The sequence below is a fragment of the Lynx rufus genome, unplaced genomic scaffold (assembly GCF_022079265.1).
Source record: "Lynx rufus isolate CCGP_SWC_20201006 ecotype Redwood Valley unplaced genomic scaffold, mLynRuf1.p SCAF_22, whole genome shotgun sequence".
Lineage (NCBI taxonomy): Eukaryota > Metazoa > Chordata > Mammalia > Carnivora > Felidae > Lynx > Lynx rufus.
Genome location: NW_025814837.1, coordinates 10,008,066 through 10,028,469, shown reverse-complemented (window position 1 = coordinate 10,028,469; position 20,404 = coordinate 10,008,066). Strand labels below are relative to the sequence as shown.

General features: G+C 40.7%; 1 protein-coding gene across 3 annotated transcripts in view; it reads left to right on the top strand.

Moving 5' to 3' along the window:
- RNF125 (ring finger protein 125) overlaps positions 1–20,404 on the top strand; it is a 96,274-nt gene that overhangs the window by 62,248 nt on the left and 13,622 nt on the right. For all 3 annotated transcript variants that reach the window (XM_047086940.1, XM_047086939.1, XM_047086941.1), the window contains 3 exons: positions 10,520–10,673; positions 14,333–14,427; positions 16,510–16,600. In XM_047086940.1, the coding sequence (XP_046942896.1) occupies positions 10,520–10,673; positions 14,333–14,427; positions 16,510–16,600 (340 nt within the window). The remainder of the gene's footprint in view (positions 1–10,519; positions 10,674–14,332; positions 14,428–16,509; positions 16,601–20,404) is intronic.

Here is a 20,404-nt window from a genome sequence, read left to right as displayed (position 1 = left end):
CAATGCCCTGGAGTGGGAGGAAGGTGCTGGAATTTACAAGCCCGGATTGGGGAGTGGAGGGAGGATTGGCCTTAGCTAGGAGAATGGACAGTTTATTCATTTCACAGGATGTAGAGCATTAAATGGGCGCAGATGCAGGTGAATTGAAGAAGTGGAATATTGTGGAAGTTCCTAACTGATTGCCAATTATCATTGACATATTATTTGACCTGTGATTTGACTTCAAGATGAAACTTGGAAGTTTAAATATGAGCATCCAGACCCCTGATGTTAAAGCAAGTGTATACAGAATGATTCCTCTTCCCCGTGTGCTTGGGTTAAGCATCACTTAAATTCAGGTGATTAGAATCTCTTGTACCATCAAGGTCCAAACACTCTGGAAAGCCATTGCTCTAATAAAAGAATGCTACTTCCTACATTGCTGTTCCTTAAAAGTCTGGCACTTAGTGGATGTTTAATATTAGTTGAATTAATGAATGAGTCTAAAATAAAATGCAGATTGAATACTTTGGTGAATGTCCCTCAGGCAGGAACAACCACTCTATAGTGACAGCCAACGGATGCTATGTAGTTGAGTAACAGATAGCAGTTCCATCATAGTTTTTGAATTCCATTATTTTTATGAGGTTACTCATCTGTCCCTGTATTACTGAGAATTTCAGAAAGATGTGATTAAGCTGGCCTGAAATATGCCTCCTCTGGTGGTTGGACTGCTCTGTGTTTACTTAGCAACATTAGTATTGTCATAGGCAAATTAAATATTAGTGATCTGTTAAATTATGTATTCTCTAACAAACAAAACCTAAATAATGTAGCAGATTGAGTTTTATGTCGAGATTTTCCTCAGAACTTGGCTGCGGGCCCGTGGACCAGGAGCATTGCAGAATCTTGGGCCCCATCTCACATCTACTGAATTGGGAACTGTTTTAATAGGATGTTTAGGTGATTGATAGCCATGTTCAAGTTTGAAGCATGGCTTTAGCCAACCCTATTTAATTGACAGTCAAATACAGCAAGTTGAGGACAGCATTTGAAGGTTAACGAGAGGCACCCCTCTAAGATTTTAAGTTAAAAAAAATAGAATTTTTCTTTAGGGGGTTAAATTTTATTTATTTATATTTTAATGTTTATTTATTTTTGAGAGAGAGAGACAGAGCACAAGTTGGGAAGGGGCCGAGAGAGAGGGAGACGCAGAATCCAAAGCAGGCTCCAGGCGGTAAGCACAGAGCCCGACGCGGGGCTTGAACCCACAAACTGTGAGATCACAACCTGATCAGAAGTCAGTTGCTTCACCGTCTAAGCCACCCAGGCTCCCCTAGGGGATTAAATTTTAAATCAACACATAATGTGGTATAGAGATATGCAGAGTCAGGTTTTGGAAGCTGAACCATTCCCGGGATGGAGTTTGAGTGGAACCTAATTGAATACATAAATACATCAAAGGAAATCTTAGGGGCAGTGGGTGGCTGGAGGGTTTATGCTCTAAGAATAGCTGTACTCAGGCCTGTCCAGGCTGATGCTTGTAGGTGAAGAGGGAGTGGGGGGTGTGTGGGTGTGTGTACGTGTTTATTGCCCTATACTGGAATGTTTTAGCCTAAGATTCTTATCACCTTGAATAACAATAGCAATTCCCCTTATTCTATTCACATTTTCTTTTTTTTTTTTTCAACGTTTATTTATTTTTGGGACAGAGAGAGACAGAGCATGAACGGGGGAGGGGCAGAGAGAGAGGGAGACACAGAATCGGAAACAGGCTCCAGGCTCCGAGCCATCAGCCCAGAGCCCGACGCGGGGCTCGAACTCACGGACCGCAAGATCGTGACCTGGCTGAAGTCGGACGCTTAACCGACTGCGCCACCCAGGCGCCCCTCTATTCACATTTTCAAGCTTACCAAGCCCGCTCAAGATTTTCATTCAGCTTCCCATCGGCATGCCCACAGTGAGGCAGCTTCTTGAGAACAGAAATAAAATGTTAGATCTACCTCATGTTGCCAGTGGCTCTTCCAGAGTCCCATTTGGGACGATGTCTGGATACTTCTTTTGCCTGTTTAGCCTTAGACCCCATGGAGTCCCTAATGCACCCCTTCCCTCCTTACTATACATAGGGTTCAGTTTTACCTCTTGAGATTGGGTACATAATTGTACCCGGTGTCCTCAGCAAGCCTTTCCTTAGTTTTCTACAATGCTTTGCTGACCTCTTCATTATAAGGGTCTTATTGATAATCACGTAATTTCAGGAAACAGCAAGGAGTTAATAAAATAACTCTTGGGAGCAGGGTATTTAAGTTTCCATCTGGTTTCAGAGATCTTAGAGTCATTTCCATATGAATGAATCCATAATTCATTTCTTCAGGAGCTGCAAACAACAAGTGATGTAAATGAATGTGGAGGGTGAGTACTCCACAGGATGGGGCATTAGCCCACATGACCACAGGGGAATTGAGTCCAGACTTGGAGGAGACTAGCTTTTCACGAAAAGTCAGAAATTTGGGTTTAGTTGTAAGATCTGATTTTAAAGCAATGGCAACTCCCTCAGAATTTTTAAAAAATATTTATTTATTTTTAGGAGAGCGCAAATGGGGAGGGTCAGAGAGAAGGGGACAGAGGATCCCAAGCAGGCTCTGCACTGACAGGCTGACAGCAGCGAGCCCTGTGTGGGGCTTGAACTCACGAACCTCGAGATCATGACCTGAGCCCAAGTCGGACGCTCAACTGGCTGAGCCACCCAGGCACCCCTCACTCAGAATTTTTGAAAACATTGAAGTAGTTTTAAAAAAAATACAATGCCTTCTATCCTTAGCTTCTGTCTTTCATCCAATTTCTCTTCATTCTGATTATGTCTTTTATGATTGATCATTCTCAACCACCTTATGAAGGTGGGGAGGGGGCAGACAAATAGGAATCGCTTATTGTGTTCATTTCTATCCCTTGGGTTCTTTCAGAAGGATACAACAGTGTTATTGATGGGAATGTTGGGCCCTGCCCAGAAAATTCTCCTTTGATCCATTCCTCATAAGTGATTTAGTTATTTCAGTTTACTGAGTAGCTACTATGTGCCTGGGGTGGGGTAGAAAGGAGGCCTGCAAGATTCTGAATGGTTCTGGGGCGCCTGGGTGGCTCAGTCGGTTGAGCGTCCAACTTCGGCTCAGGTCATGATCTCACAGTTTGTGAATTCGAGCCCCGCATCAGGCTCTGTGCTGACCGCTTGCTCAGAGCCTGGAACCTGCTTCAGATTCTGTGTCTCCTTCTCTCTCTGCCCCTCCCCCGCTCACGCTTTGTCTCACTCTGTTTCTCAAAAATAAATCAATGTAAAAAAAAATTTTTTTTAAAAAGGATTTTGAATGGTTCTGAGCTGTATGTATTTCGGTGCTCTTCTTAATGCAATGTTGTTGTTTCCAGTCTATTGTCCCTGGGGCATTTAAAAAAATTTTTTTTAAATGTTTATTTATTCTTTGAGAAAGAGAGAGAGCATGAGCAGGGGAGGGACAGAGAGAGGGAGACACAGAAGCAGGCTCCAGGCTCCCAGCTGTCAGCAGAGAGTCCGACGTGGGGCTCAAACCCATGAAACACGAGATCATGACCCAAGCCAAAGTCAGAAGCCCAAACGACTGAGCCACCCAGGCGTGCCATCACTGGGGCATTTTTGTTTTGTTGTGTTGTTTTTCAGTTTTATTGAGGTGATACAGTACGATTCACACAGTGTACAAGTTGATGGATTTTGGTAGTTATCTATAATCCTATAACTACCTCCACAAACAAGACCTAGTACAGTTAATTACATTACCCTAAAAAGTTCCTTCAAATTCTTTTTTTTTAAATGTTTTTGTTAAAATTTTTATTTATTTTTGAGAGAGAGAGAGAGTGCAAGCAGGGGAGGGGCAGAGAGAAGAAGACAGAGGATCTGAAGGACTCCAAGATGGCAGCAGAGAGCCCAATGTGGGGCTCGAACTCATGAACTGTAAGATCATGACTTGAGCTGAAGTCGGATACTTAGCTGACTGAGTCACCCACGTCCCCCTCCTTCACCTTGTTTGTAGACAACTCCCTTCCCAAACCCCTGGCTCCAACAACCCCATCTGCTTTCTGGAACTACATTTTGGGATCCTACAATAAGTACTCTTTTGTGTTTGACTCATTTTACTTATTATAATAGGGCATATATTTGTTGTCATTTGGTATGTCATAAGTCCCTTTGCCTCACTTCCAAAATAAATTCTGAATCTGAATCTGAATCTGAATCCGCTTACACTGTCTATTGCCTTTTTGCTGGTCTAAGCCATCCCCCTCTCTTGAACTTACTCTTCCAATGACTTAAACCTAAGCTCCTCACTCTTAGGAGGCTCTTGTACGTCTGTAATCTGTTCTTCAGGGACCCCAAGTGATCTATATAATGTAAGTCAAATTGCATCACCCTCCTTCTTAAAACCCTCCAGTGCCTTCCGATGACCCTTAGTTATGGCTTTACTCCCCTTTCCCATATCTCCAGGTATTCTCCCTGGGACCTCCTGCCTTTCAAGCATGCTGGCTTTCTATACCTCAGCAACGTCGTCCCTGTCTTTTGTACTCTTTGTTTTCAGCTTGGAAAACCATTCCCAGATCTTCCTTAGAGTGGTGCCTTCAAGTATCATCTCAGGGACCACCCATCTAAATGCTCTCTCTGCCCCACTCAATTTTTATTGTCAACTGTTTTCTTCTCGAAGCATTTATCATTTGCCGGTCTATTTGTTTACCTGCTTATTGCCTCTCTCCCATTTCTAGAACTCTGAGAGCACTGCCACGATTTCATCTCGAACACTAACTGACAATAGTAAGCAATTACTAAAAATGTCACCAGTGCATGAATGTTTGTATGGGTGGGTCTAGGGAGGTTTGTGCAGATTTATGCATTCTCTCATAAAGTCTTCTGTATAACCATGGATTAACTTTTCTTGCTAAAAGCGATGGTTATAAAAATTCCTTATGGAATTTTCTCTCTTCAACCTTTTATTGTATTCCAAATTGTTTTGCGCTCTTTAAATTTATTTAAGTAGGACACCTGGGTGGCTCAGTTGGTTAAGCGTCCAACTCTTGATTTTGGCTCAGGTCATGATCTCACGGTTCGTGAGACTGAGCCCCATATCAGGCTCTAAGCTAGTAGCAAGGAGCCTGTGAGCCTGCTTGGGATTCACTCTCCCTCTCTCTCTGCTCCTCCTCCCCGCTCATATGCATTTGTGCACACACACACGTACTCTCAAAATAAACAAATAAACTTAAAGAAATTTATTTAAGTAGGCATAAATGCAGCATAATCTTTTCTTCAGATGGAATTTGGATGTCCTTAAAAAATATTTTTAAAAATGTTTTTTTCGGGGCGCCTGGGTGGCTCAGTCGGTTGGGCATCTGACTTCGGCTCAGGTCGTGATCTCGCGGTCTGTGAGTTCGAGCCCCGCATTAGGCTCTGTGCTGTCAGTTCGGATCCTGGAGCCTGCTTCAGATTCTGTGTCTCCCTCTCTCTCTGCCCCTCCCCACTTGTGCTCTGTCTCTCTCTGTCAAAAAAAAAAAAAAAGAATAAACGTTAAAAAAAAATTTTTTTTTAATGTTTTTCTCTTCATGTTCTATTAAACATTTCAGGTTTCTCATCCTCCAAAAATTTCCCTTCCTAAATTTACAGCTAACTTTTTCTCAGGAGTGAACAAACTTTAAGTCATAGTAAGATGGTTAATTTTCCCTAACGTTTTTTCCCCTAACGTTTTATTATGAAGAACTTCACACCTACAGCTAAATTGGAAGAAATCATACAGTGAACACCTAGATATCCACCAACTAGATTCTACAATTGTTAATTTTGTTATGTTGCTTTTATCTCATTTTATCACATACCTATCCATCATTGATCCACCTTACTTTTGGATACATTTCAGAGTAGATTACAGTAATCAGCACACTCAATTCCTTCTTCTCTCAACATACATAGTACTAACCAGACTTCAGTATTTGTTTATGTTTTTTCGGGGTAAATTACACCTGCAGTGAAATGAATACCTCCTAGATATAACCCCTATTGAGGTACAGAAATGTTCGTTACCTCCAGATAGTTCCCTCATGTCCACATATCGCCAGCCGATCCCTGTCCATGTATCCCCCATGGGCAACCATTGTTGTGAGTTTTTTCCTATCCCATACATCAGTTTTGCCAGTTTTAGGACTTCATATAAGTAGAGTTTATACAGGATGTGCTCTGTTGTGTCAGGCTTCTTTCGCTCAGTATATCTTTTTTTTTTTTTAATGTTTATTTATTTTGAGAGAGAGTGAGTATGCGCATGGGGAGGGCCAGAGAGAGAGGGAGACAGAGAATCCCAAGTAAGCTCCATACTGTTGGCACAGAGCCCACCTCGGGACTGGATCCCACAAACTGTGAGATCATCACCGGAGCTGAAATCAAGAGTCAGACGCTTAACCCACTGAGCCACCCGGGCACTCCTCACTTGGTATGCCTTTGAGATTCATCCATATTGCTGTGTGTATTGTAATTTGTTGTTGTCTAGTACTCCATTGGGGGAATATGCCTCAGTTTGTTTATTCATTTTCTTGTTGCTGACACCTGGGTTATTTCAAGTTTGGGGCTGTTATGAAAACATTCCTTATTAATATTCTTGTACAAATAGACATATGTTTTCACTTCTTTTGAGTGAAAACATGGGCTTGGTATTGCAGGACCAAAGGGTGCCTATATATTTTGTTTTCTAAAAAACTACCAGACCATTTATCCTGAATGATTATAATTGATTAACTTTTTTAAAGAATCATTTATTGTGTAGGTAATATGGTTATAGGGTTAAACTTGAAATTCGATGATGAAAATCTCCTCCTTCTACCACATACCCACCTCTTCTTTCCAGTTCCCATTTCTCCAATGGGTAGGTAAATGTTCTTTTTTTTTTTTTTTATCCTTCTAGATGCTTTTATACATCTACAAATTATAAATAGCTTATACTATATACATAGTTCTACACTTTGCTTTCCAAGAGGTTGCATTTTTGAGTTATCTTGCTTTTGTGCCTTGTTACATAGCTTATATATATACACACATTACCTAAACCTGAATATCCCCATATGGATTCTAATTAGATAACTCATATAATGCTTGATCACTTGTATACTTCTTATGCTAATGCACTAGAGTAAGGATATTAAATTCTCCAGTTCACAAGATTTGAATTTGATAACTGTACCTTTAAGGGGAGAATTTTAACCTCAGATTTAAAAAAATTTTTTTTAAAGTTTTTATTTATCTTAGAGAGAGAATGAGAATGCTTCTGGAGAGCTGGGGATGGACTGGGGAGGGGCAGAGAAAGAGGGAGAGAAAGAATCCAAAGCGGGCTCCAAGCTGTCAGTGCAGAGCCCAATGGCTAACTAACCGCTAACCTCAGACTTTTTTGAACTAAGTAGTTCTGCAATCTTATTTCTGCACTCTAAACATGAGACTTAAGTTGCAGTGGGATCAAGTTCATTTCCTTATTGGTAACACTTTAAAAACTCGTGGTTTTTATGTACTCAAAACCAGCAAGGTCAGTGTGTTCCAAAACACTTTAGCCTTGATGTGTGTTCTCCATTTAATAATCACTTTTGTTAAGATGAGGACAACTAATTGACTGACCTACCAGATTTGCAATGAATATTCTCTCATATAATGCAATAACGTCGATGTATGCTCATTTGAGAGTTTCCTGCCACGTCTATCATTGTGTAAATAATGTAGGGGAATTATAGTTGAGGGACTTGGTTTCTTTTAATGCCTGAAGTGTACTACTTTTCATGAATATCTCCTAGGCATTTCCATTGTAGTTATCAGTTGTAGTTACAAAAACACTTGCAAGACCCACAAAATGACCATAGAAATGTACTCTGTAAAGCCCACTGGTTTATACGAGTACACCCACAGTCTCAAAGTGTTGCTGCTTCTGCTGGTCACTGGGAGGAACTGAGATGACTTAAAAAGGACTACAGCTCTTTATTGACTCACATGGGGTTTGTTCTGGTAAAGCCATCCTAAATTAAAGTAAGTCGAAAATGCATTTAATACACCTGACGTATTAAACCTCATAGCTTAGCCTAGCCTGTAGCCTACCCAAATATGATCAGAACGCTTACATTAGCCCACAGTTGGGCAAATCGTCTAATACAAAGCCTGTTTCATAAGTGTTGAATATTTCCTATGATTATTGACTGCTGTACTAAAAGTGCAAAACAGAATGGTCATATAGGTGTAGGATGGTTTTAAGTGTATTGGTTGTTTCCCTGAGTGACTGACTGGGAGGGCCCGGCATTGTAAGAGAGCATCATACTGCATATTCCTAGCCCAGGAAAAGATCAAAATTCGAAATCTGAAGTATAGTTTCTACTGAATGAGTATCGCCTTTGCATCACTATAGTCAAACAACCGTAAGTGGAACCACTGTAAGTTGAAGACCTTCTACACAGACTTTTGAGCCCCGACCAAAACTACCTGGGGTTCAGGGTGTGTAAACTTGGCAAGTTACACCTCTGTGAACAACCTCAGTTTGCCTCCAGTCAAGTGAGGAAAAGGCAGAGCAGCATTTTAGGGTTACTCTGGGAGCTAGGTGAGATCATGTCTATTAGGGTCCACCACAGGGCAGGGCACCAATATTAGTCTTCTGTTTGTCTTGGTATAAAACTCAAGTAAGTTGTGAGGAAAGGGGAAGGTTTTTAGTTGACTAAAAACAAAAACAAAGTATCATCCGCTTGTTCCTAAATTAAACGAACCGAAGGTATTGTGTCAGAAGTATAACTTGAGCATATGGACCACTTGAAATAAATACCCTTCAAAAGTACACTCTGAGAACCACTTCTTGGGAACTCAAAGAAGTGCAAGGGCAGAATGTGCCTTACAACGTGCAGTTAATCACCTGTTAATCACCTGAAGCTCAGAGAAGGAAAATACAGCAGAGGACTTCGATCTCTTGATTCTGGTAGGAATTTCTCTTGAAAGAACAGTTACTGAATTTTGAGTCGGAAAACCCAGCTTAAGACCAACCAAGTTCAGGTACTTTCTACAGTTGTGACCTTGCAGAAGTAACTTAACCCTGATGTGCCTCAATTTCCTCTTCTAGAAGTGGCAATAGTGATCTTTCCTAGGGGTTTGTTAAGGTCAAATGAATTAAGGCACTTGGAAGTGTTTTAAAGTTTGTTAAAAATAAAAAACAAAAGGGGCGCCTGGGTGGCTCAGTTGGTTAAGTGTTTGACTTTGGCTCAGGTCATGATCTCACTGTTCGTAGGTCCGGGCCCTGTGTCGGGCTCTGTGCTGACCGCTCAGAGCCTGCAACCTGCTTCAGATTTTGTGTCTCTGTCTCTCTGTGCCCCTTCCCCGCTCGTGCTCTGTCTCTCTCTGTCTGCAAAATAAATAAAACATTAAAAAATTAAAAAAAAACACCAGTGTATGAAGTTTAAAGTTACTTCGAATAAAAAGTTACTAAACAACAATAAAAGCAAACCATCTAGGAAAAAAGAAAGGGTAGGGATCTAGACAGATCTGGGATTCCAAATAAAGAGCAGGACAATCCCATCAAGTTGTTGCTGAATCGGTCTTTATGTCAGTCTGTTTAGTGTTCATCTTCTAGAGAGAGGGTTTACTGAGTCTGGCCCATTCCAGGTGCTCTTGTCTTCAGCAGGGGATTGTGGGCACCTTGACTGAGGTCCCACCAGATTGTGTCTAAGAGGTGTAGTTCCTGCACAGCAAAATCAGGATGCTGTTGCAAGAAAGAGGAAATGGATGTTGGACAGGCATAAACATCAAGCAAATGCCTCAAGAACAATGCAAATGTCAGCATCCTTTGTGTGCATATAACAATTAAAAAAATACTTTTAAATGTTTATTTATTTTTGAGAGAGAGAGAGAGAAAGCGAGCGGCAGAGAGAGGGTCAGAGAGCAAGGGAGACACAGAGTCTGAAGCAGGCTCCAGGCTCTGAGTTGTCAGCAGAGAGCTGGACACGGGGCTCAAACTCACGACCTGCAATATCATGACCTGAGCCAAAGTTGGACACTCAACCGACTGAGCCACCCAGGTGCCCAGACATTACGATTAGTTTAGCAGAATAATAACATGTATGGTATTTTGCCTCCTTGACTTCTTGCTACTTTCTTCTCTAACATACAAAATCCCACAGAGCAAAGACCTATTTTCTCCCCGAATTCCCCCCCAGAATTAAAGAAAAGAAAGAACACATTAAGTATCCTTTGGGTTATGGTTTTCATTCTGTTTATGGGAATTCTATTCCACTACTTTGTGTTCTTTTGTTTCAGTGCATGCAGTGCATGAAGTGAGTTGTGACTCCAAAGAAGTCTCATGTGAAAGCAAGAGACTGTCTGCCAAGCAGGGGATGCAAATGCACATTGCATTTGGTAGTACAGCTCCTAGCATGCAAGGTGCCGTGAAAATACAGTGTGCACAAACAAACACAGAGTGGTGGCTCCTTTATATCTTTTCAGGAGAGTGATGTATTCTTGGTTTCTTCTGGGTAGATTCTGCCGTTCCTGTATCGCTACCAGTCTAAAGAACAATAAATGGACCTGCCCTTATTGCCGGGCATATCTTCCTTCAGAAGGAGTTCCAGCAACTGATGTAGCCAGAAGAATGAAATCAGAGTACCAGAACTGCGCTGAGTGTGACAGCCTGGTAAGTGGCCCTCTGCCTGTGCTCACGGTTCCTGGCTTGGACTGCTGAGGAAATTGTTACGCAGCTGATCATTTCACCCATGCCTCTGCCTTCATCCTACCCTGACTTTCTAAAGTTTATTGTCTCTGCCTCTCCCCTTCCTTCTCTCTGTTCTCATATGTGTAGGCTGTGGTGCAATTGGCCCCTGACTCCTACCATCACCTAATTTTTCAGACAAATGCTTTCACCCACCGCTTCCATTTCCTCCCTTCCCGTCGGTCCTGTGACCTCCTCCGCCCCCATCATGTTGCCTACTGGCATAATTCCAGTGGCATATTTCCTCCTGTATTCTGGACTTTGCAGTGTTTCTCTCCGTTGATCACATCTTTCTGCGGGTTTCCTACTAGCCTGGTTAGATCATGTGAGGTGTCAAAGACCATGGGAAGATTCTAGATTTTATCCTAAATGCAGTAGTGAGTCACTGAGTGTAAGCTTTCGATCAGTTTCATATTTTTAAGATATTGCTCTGGCATGTGGGCGCAGAATGATTTGGAGGGGGCACATCAGGATTGGTGAAGCCAGTTCAGTGGCTAAGGATGGCTAAGGTAAGAAAGGTGGGTTAGGGCGAGAGCGTTAGACAAGGATAAAGGATTGTTTCGAGGGGTGTTTAGGAGAGACAGTGGAAGGAAATCAGTAACTGACTGGATGTGGGGGTGAGTGAGAATATAAAGTGTCAGAAGAATCCTCCCAGGTTTCTGACATGCGTAGGTGAAGGTGCTGATATAGAGAGCAAATTTGGAGAAGAATCCACAGAGTTTTAAATATGTTACATTTGAACTGCTAAGGGGGGGTTAATTATTATATGAAGTCTAGAGATCAAAAGAGAGATTACGTGCTGAGGATCTGAATTTTTTAGAGAACCTTTCTTGATTGTTAATCTATGTTATGTTTTCTTAGTACCCTATGCTTTCTCTTTGTACTATTCATCACCATTTGGAATTATGCTTTTGGGATTTTTTAATATAATGTCAGTTATCCCCACCAGATTTGATTTCCATGAGGGTAAAGGGCTGTCTATTTTATTGGCAACTGCGTACCCAGCACTTTGAAGAGTGACTGGTGCACAGTGCTTAATATATATTTTTGAATATTTATGTAAGACTCCATAATCTGTTCATGGCTGTCTGACTACAGAATGTATGCATGGTCTTTGGAGTCAGACATCCTGGGATCAAACACGAATTCTGTCATTCATTGTTTGTGATTTGGGGACGTCATCATCTAAGTATGAGTTCATCTTTTTGTAAAATGAGGGAAAAGATAGTGTTCATGAGGTGCCTAAGTGGCTCAGTCAGTTAAGGGTCCTACTCTTGATCTCAGCTTAGGTCTTCTTGACCTCAGGGTCATGAGTTTGAGCCCCTCATTGGGCTCTGTGCTGGGTATGAATCCTACTTTAAAAAAAAAAAAAAGATAGTGTTCATGCCATGGGATGGTTGTAAGGGAAAATGATAAAACATGTATGGCTTTTAACACTGTCTGGAACATGGTAAATGCTCAAAATCAATAGCTTTTAATATTTATAATAATAGATTATTGCTTATTTTTACTTTGATATGTTTTGTCATCATATAAAATTCAACATGCACAACTCCAACTCACTGTAGTATTGTGTCATCTAGTTTTTATCCCACCTTTGGTGTCTATCAGAAACAAGAATATTCTCTCAATTATCCTGAATAGAAATCCCCTTCCTTTTTTCACCCCTTATATCTGATTATTCACAAGTATTTTGATTTTTCCTTTGAGGTATTTCTTACAACTGTCACTTCTTTTTTTTTTTAATTTTTTTAAATGTGTTTTCATTTTTTTGAGAGACAGAGCACAAGCAGGGGAGGGGCAGAGAGAGTGGGAAACACAGAATCTGAAGCAGGCTCCATGCTGACAGCACAGAGCCCAATGCGGGACTCGAACCTATGAACCATGAGATTATGACTTGAACCAAAGTCAGACACTCAACCAACTGAGACACCCAAGTGCCCCTCTGTCTCTTCCTTTTTATGTTATTCCTCTTGCCAGGGATATTGCCATTCCTTCTTTAAAGTTTATTCTTTACTTTGAAAGAGAGAGAGAGAGACAGAGAGAGAGAGAGAAAACCAGCTGGGGAGGGGCAGAAAGAGGTGGGGGACAGAGGATTCGAAGCAGAGATCTCAATGCTGAGCTTGAACTCACGAGCTACAAGATTGACCTGAGCCAAAGTCAGACACTTAACTGACTGAGCCACCCAGGCGCCCCACCTTCTAGAGCCATTTTAGACTCTACCTATTCTTCAGAGTCACGGCCAGATTTCCATTTCAGAGGCCTGGCCTTAGTATTGGAGTCCCCAGTATCAAACAGTTTCCTATCTACTTGTCTACATGTGGTTTTGCCCCCTTCTATTAGATTATAAGCACCTATAGAGCAAGCGCAGTGGCTTGCCATCTCTTACAATGTCTTCTACAATTTTGTGTCTAGAGTAGACACTCCATGAATTTATCAATTCCTTTGTCAGTATACAGTCCCCAAATTTCTAATTTGTATGAAGAATGTTTATCTTTGTTGTTCAAGAAATACAAAGGAAGAACTTTTAACAAAAGTAATAACAAGATGCGAGAGAATTGACGTATAAAGTTGGTTGTTAAAAGTTGGAAAACAGTGTTTTGACAGCTACCTCAATCGGTCCTACTTTGTACATCTTTTAGGTGGATATGTGTAAAACAAGGATATGTTTTCACTTTTCCACTTGCTTTTGTTTTTGTCTTTTGTTAAGCAATTATAACAGTTTCCTTACACGTTAGATTTCATGTTTGAGGTTTAACTTCCGTAGTTTGAGTGAAACGAAGCAGGGTGGGTCGACCACCTTACCACAGCAGTACAAAGCTTCTTTTAGCACAAGATCTTATCAGTTTCTAATGAAACATTTAGTAGAATATGTGTTATTTAGCCACAGACAGCCTCATGGTTAGGATCTCTGAATGTATATCTGGAGGAACAAGGGCTCTTTATTCTGCCTTGGTAAAAATGGACTGTAAGAACTGTCTTTTATGTTTGCTCTTAATGGGGCCATTAAGTATACTGTGTATTGTGAATTCATGTAATACCATTGGATATATTATAAAACTGTGGTATTTATATCTTTCCCTGAGGGACAGGATTTCCTTTACTTACTATGACCGTCTTTAAAATTAAAATCCATCTTTTGGCTCTTTTTATCTGTCATGGTTTTCCTTTCCCTCTGTCTCTTTTTACTGTTTTCTTTTTTCTTTCCTCCACCTTGCTCTCTTTTTCCTCTCCCCTTTTTCTTTCTTACTTCTTAACCGTCACCAGATTAGGTAATGGCATCCAAAAAAAGTAAATTTGAGTTAATAAATGTCTTTCCACTTTAAAAAACATATGCTTTCTGGAAGAACCAAATTCAAGAACTCAACATTTGGGTCTTTGAAGTATTAGAGAAATTTCTAAAGTGTTATTTGTGATAATGCCTTAACTTTGTTGTGCTGTTGTCATGAATGCATCCTTTTAATCAATTGACCCCACACTATATATGATCTTATTTGAAATAATGAAAGTAATAAAGCTGGATCATAAGACTTCATTGAGCCCCTTTGCAACAGGCAATTTATTTTGAATTTGCTTTTATATAGGTTTGCCTCAGTGAAATGAGGGCACACATAAGATCTTGTCAGAAGTATATAGATAAGTATGGACCACTGCAAGAACTTGGGGAGACGGCAACAAGGTTTGTTTCAGCACAACATAGTTGAATGCTAAATTTGATATGCTTGGGAGAGAAGTTAATAGGCTGGAACAGTTAACTGTTTTATTGTGAAAATATGTATGGAGTGTGTTTAGGCTCTGAACCATAACACCTCCTATTGGTAATCATTTTACAAAAGAATTTTGCTTTCTGTACTTGAAAAACTTTGCATGGGGGTACCAACCAAGCACTGGAGAGATTGGAAGAACTTCCTCAGACAAGTTTGTATTAAGGAAGATCCAAAACTAAAACATGGAACTGTTTTAAGTTCCTCACGGCTCTATTTTCTGACTAATAGATTGACGTAGATCCTGGATTCTTTTTCACTCTTCCACTGCCATTGCTCAGTGCCCCAGCTCGTTTCCTCTTGTGTTGCTGGTTTGTCTTTAGAAGGGAGGAAGTGACACCTCAGTATATAGTCTAACAAGGAAGAACAGGTCTGGGGCAGGCATCTTTTTTGTGGGTAATCTTATGGGGCTGGGGGAAGGATGGAAATAGTTAGTAGGGGCAATGAAGAATAGTGATCATTATTATTTTTTCCTTTAAAAAAAGAGAAATGAATCTGAGCCATTACTCTCTTGATGGGCAGAGTAATTACAAAGGTTGGAGTCTCTCCCTACCAAAAAAATATGGAAATGATTTGTGTTTTCCTGCATGGGCCGATGGCTTTGAAACCATTAATCTAAGTATGAGCTCAGTTATGAATAGTGATATTCAGTAGGAGTGTGACTTTTTTTCCCTCTGAAGGAAAATGTAGTTTTACTTATTTTAAGAAAATGCACTGAAAGCTCAAATTTCCTAACCTGAAAGTCTAGATGATTGCCCCCTTCCTTTGTTTTACTAGAGATTGCTTTGCAAATGTATCCATTTATTGTAGGGTTAGTTTTATACCATGATGTTATAAATTTTAAATGAGTATTTTAGCTCAAAGGAGAGTATGAATTCTATTAGCTTGGTTGCAAGGACCAGTAGGAAGGAAGGACAATAAATGGGTTAAGAAAATGTATGCGTTTGATTGCAAGGTTGTTAGCTTTTATAAAAATATAAAAATATATCCAGGCTAATTTAAATCCTAATTTCTTCTGCTAGTTAGAATTAAGTAATAAACAAAATAATAGAAAATGAGGAGGGTTGTTGATTAATCAGTCTTCTAGGATGGAGTAAGATTTGCATTTAAGATAGAAATCTTTGCTTCATAGAAGAACTTAACTGCTGCATGATTCAAATTTTTAAAATTCTTAAGGGTATAAGTCTTAGGGAACAGGAAGTTATATCTATGATAGAAAGTGAGCAAAAAATTTCAAGCCTCCATATTGTACCTATGCGTTTAAGGCAGCACTGTCCAATAGAACACATATGTGAGTTTATGTTTTCTAATAGCCACACTAAAAAGGCAATAAGAAACAGCAAAATTAATTTTTAGTGTATTTTATTTAACCAAAGATAGCTTAAGTGTTACCATTTGAACATGTAATCAATATAAACATTTTTGAGATATTTTGCTTTTTTTTATATTAAGCGTTTGAAACTCAGTGCATTTTGTACTTCCAGCATCACTCAATTTCAATAGCCACATTTTAAGTGACAACAGACGTATATGGCTAATAGCTACTGTACTGGACAGCACGGACGTAAAGGTCAAATACTCCTTATAGTCACCTGTAGTAATATGCTGGTGGGGCTGAAGAACAAACAACACCCAGTTATGTTTCCTGAATTAGGAGAGGGAGGAAGAGAAAGAGAAAAAGTAACCCAGGGACAGCTGGGTGACGTGGTCCCGGTTTGTCAGTTAATGGGTGCTCAGACTGCACTTCTCTTCCAGAGAGAATAAAGTGCTTCACGTGCTGCTCTAGCCGTTTCTCCGCGGTGGCCCTGGGAGGATACTTAACTTTTCTCCATGAGAAAAAGCATAGGCATCTGACCATTATCAGGATCAGAAAAATAATGTCAAATCTGGAAGTTTCCAGAACAAGGGCTGGAAACTAGATCCGCCTACGTTCTATTGTTTAGCTCTAGTTAAATGCTAGCAATTTTAGTCATTTTTGTATTCTGTGCAATTTCCAGGTGTGTGTGTCCATTTTGTCAGAGGGAACTGGATGAAGACAGCTTGCTGGATCACTGTATCACTCATCACAGATCAGAAAGGAGATCCGTGGTAAGGAATTTTGTTACCATATACTTCTGCAAAGTCTAAGTTCGGTATACACTAGAAACCCATTCAATAGGCTTCTGCTTGTAGATATATTATGAAAGATAGTTTATGTCAAGGTTGTGGTAATTCTGTGACTGTTAACAATATGTGAGTGGTAAGAATTACTAATGTGTGGGGCGCCTGGGTGGCTCAGTCGGTTAAGCGGCCGACTTCAGCTCAGGTCATGATCTCACAGTTCATGAGTTCGAGCCCCACATCGGGCTCTGTGCTGACAGCTGGGAGCCTGGAGCCTACTTCTGATTCTGTGTCTCCTTCTCTCTCTGCCTGCCTCTCTCCCCTGCTCGCTCACTCTCTCTCCCTCTCTCTACCTCAAAAATAAATAAACATAAATTAAAAAACAAAAACAAAAAACTACACAGCTAAAATTGAACTTGAGTATACTAACTGTGGTCACGTCCTAAGTTAAAAACATTTTTTAATAATGCAAATAAGGTTATCACAATAATTCACTAGAAATGAGCAGTAGGAAGTTATTCATCTTCAATCAATCTGTTGTTTTATTTCACAATCTGAGTATTTATCCATACGCGTGCACAATAAATATACATATTGCTTATCATTTCCTAGGTTCATTGCGATGCTTCCTTTTTTCTTTTCAGCCTGGCATTTTAGTTCTACTTTGCAGTGTAACTTTTATGATTTTCATTTTGGTATAGTTGTGAGGGAAAGCAGGGTGGTGATGGGTACATTACTTAGCCATTTTACTATTTTTGTACCCTTGTTACCAATTTTAGGATGTGAATTCATATTGTACATTTGAACTCTTCCTTCTATTGGATTTTTTTTCCTGAGAGGAAATCCTTAGATTTATCTTTCTGGGACCAAGAGAGCAAACTTTATAATAGTTCTTGAAATATACTTCTAAAATGCATTCCAGAAAGGTTGAGTCAATTTATATTTGTGTAAGCGATTGATAAGTAAACCACCTTCATCTTAACCTGGCCAACAGTGGGTACATTTACTTTAAAATTAAAATAAAAGGGTCGCATGGGTGGCTCAGTTGGGTAAGCATCTGACTCTTGATTTGGGCTCAGGTCATGATCTCGCAGTTGTGAGATCCAGCCCCGTGTTGGGCTCTGAGCTGACAGAGTGGAGCCTGCTTGGGATTCTCTCCCTCTCTCTCTGCCCCTCCCCGCTCTCTCTCTCTCTCTCTCTCTCTCTCTATCTCAAAATAAGTAAATACACTTTACTTTATTTTTTTTTAAGTTTATTTATTTATCTTGAGAGTGACAGAGACAGCACGAGTCGGGGAGAGGCAGAGAGAAGAGAGAGAGAAAATCCTAAGCAGGCTCCACACTGCCAGTGCACAGCCCGACACAGGGGGAGCTCTAACGCACAAAGCTGTGGGATGGTGACCTGAGCAGAAACAAAGAGTGGGACGCTCAACTGACTGAGCCATCCAGACACCCCTAAATAAACTTTTAGAAAGAAAGAAAGAAAGAAAGAAAGAAAGAAAGAAAGAAAGAAAGAAAGAAAGAAAATTAAAGGTTTAGCAGATATAAAATGATACCTCGAAGATTATTTTGAGTTTTATTTTAGTTTTATGTTATATATATACGTGTGTGTGTGTATACACACACAGACATATATGTATGTGTATCATTTATATAGATATGAGTTTTGTTTTGTTTTTTAATTTGAATTTTTTTTTCTTCTTTTTTTTTTTTTTTAATTTTTTTTTTCAACGTTTATTTATTTTTGGGACAGAGAGAGACAGAGCATGAATGGGGGAGGCGCAGAGAGAGAGGGAGACACAGAATCGGAAGCAGGCTCCAGGCTCTGAGCCATCAGCCCAGAGCCCGATGCGGGGCTCGAACTCACAGACCGCGAGATCGTGACCTGGCTGAAGTCGGAGGCTTAACCGACTGCACCACCCAGGCGCCCCTTAATTTGAATTTTAAGGTTATTTTCCTCCATAAAATCCTTTTGGAAAGTGATGAGATTGAAACATAGGTATATTAGATAGATAGGTGATAGATAGATAGATAGATAGATAGATAGATAGATAGATAGATACAAGGATAGTTCTCACAACAATCCTAGAAGATAGGTGTGATTACCTCCATTTTACAAATGATAAGTTGAGGCTCAGAGAGGTTAACTAAGTCTTACAAGGTCACACAGCTGTTAAGTAGCAGAGCCCCAACTTGAACACAGTAGTCTAATTTCCAGAGCATGGTCGACCCCTATGATCTACTAACAGGTTCACAAGAAAAGCCACACAATACGATCAAAGATATTTGTTATTGATCCTAATGGCTTAGGCATTTTGGTTCTTGGAATGGCTTGATATGTGTTGGGAGAGCAGGGGAGACTGTCACGGGCTTTTACGGCTTGTAAGTTGCTCTGTGGGAGGAACTGGGCTAAGGAGCTATGTTATGATAGGTCCCTGGGGAGCTAGAAGAAGTTAGAAGAAAGCGTTAGGATGGCATAATAATAGCTACCATGTACTGAGTTCTAAGTGCTTCCTTGTCTGCTGACTACCCTGTGGAGGTATTATCACACAGCCTGAGTCCTAACCACTAGTACCCAAGTGCTGGTCTGACTGGAGGAACACCTGGTGCCTTGGGCCATGGTCTTAGGCTGCATCACAGGAGCAATCTGGGGCAGGCCGTGTGCTGGTCTGTCCATTGGTACTGTGTACGTGGCTCCAACAGAAGCCCAGTCCTCGTGCTGCTCAGTTAGCCTATCAGATTAAAGGTGCCCATGGAAGCTAGGTCTTCCTTGATTTAGAGGTCACAGACATCATTGAAGAAAGCCGACCCAAGGGCAGAAATAAACCAGAAATGGTGGGATCAGATTGCCCATAGAATTAATAGCTGAAACCTAGCTTTAGAGGAGATCATCTTTGGTGCAAATCCCATTAATGTCTTCACCTCTGTGTCATCATTCGTAAAATGGGGATGATGATGATAATGATGCCCTTTTCACCGGGTGGTAGTAAGTGAGTCAGGTGATAATGGTGGGCTACTACTGCTTTTGCAACTACATAAAACCAAGGCCAGTGGAGATTTCAAGGAAGCCGTGTCACTCACTGTTGGGGAACCCAAGTTGGAAGGGGTGTGAAGTAATGAATTTCACAAGACCAGGATGCAATTGTGGCCTTGAGGCAGGAGCAGATTGTTCACAAAATCCATGGTTCAGAAATAACACGAGGGCCGTCTAGGTGGCTTCTAGCACAGAAGACCTTCAGCTTCCTATGTTAATGTTCCATGCTTGAATAGGAAATCAAGACAGGTGTCACTCTGAAGGATCTAGAGCCACTAGAATTCAGGAGATATGCTTTGATTATGAAAAGGCTGGAAGCAGGTACTGTGGCATAGTTGAGGTTCACATGCTTAGGGATCCCCAGTCGGGGAAACACCTCTCGGAGAAGTCCTATGTCCAAGGCTGATTCTGGACTGGTTTGGAAGTTAGCAAGGAATCATTGCTTTCAGGGGCAGGGTTTCTGGGTTTGCTTGCAGATAAGATCAGTGACATCATCTGACCTATCTGGCATAAGAAGTTTCATGGCAGTTAGAGATTTGAGCAAATGATTCTGCCTTCTAGATAAAATTAGATAATTCAGAGATCGAACCCCAAGCAACTAATCTTTTCTTTCTTTTCGTAAGACTGGGGTAGTGGGTTAAGAACATCAGGGAATTTTGAATTTTCTCACATGCAGCTTTAAGAATCAACAGCTCCTTGGGGTGCCCGGATGGCTCAGTCAGGCAAGCGTCTGACTCTTAGTTTCAGCTCAGGTTGGGC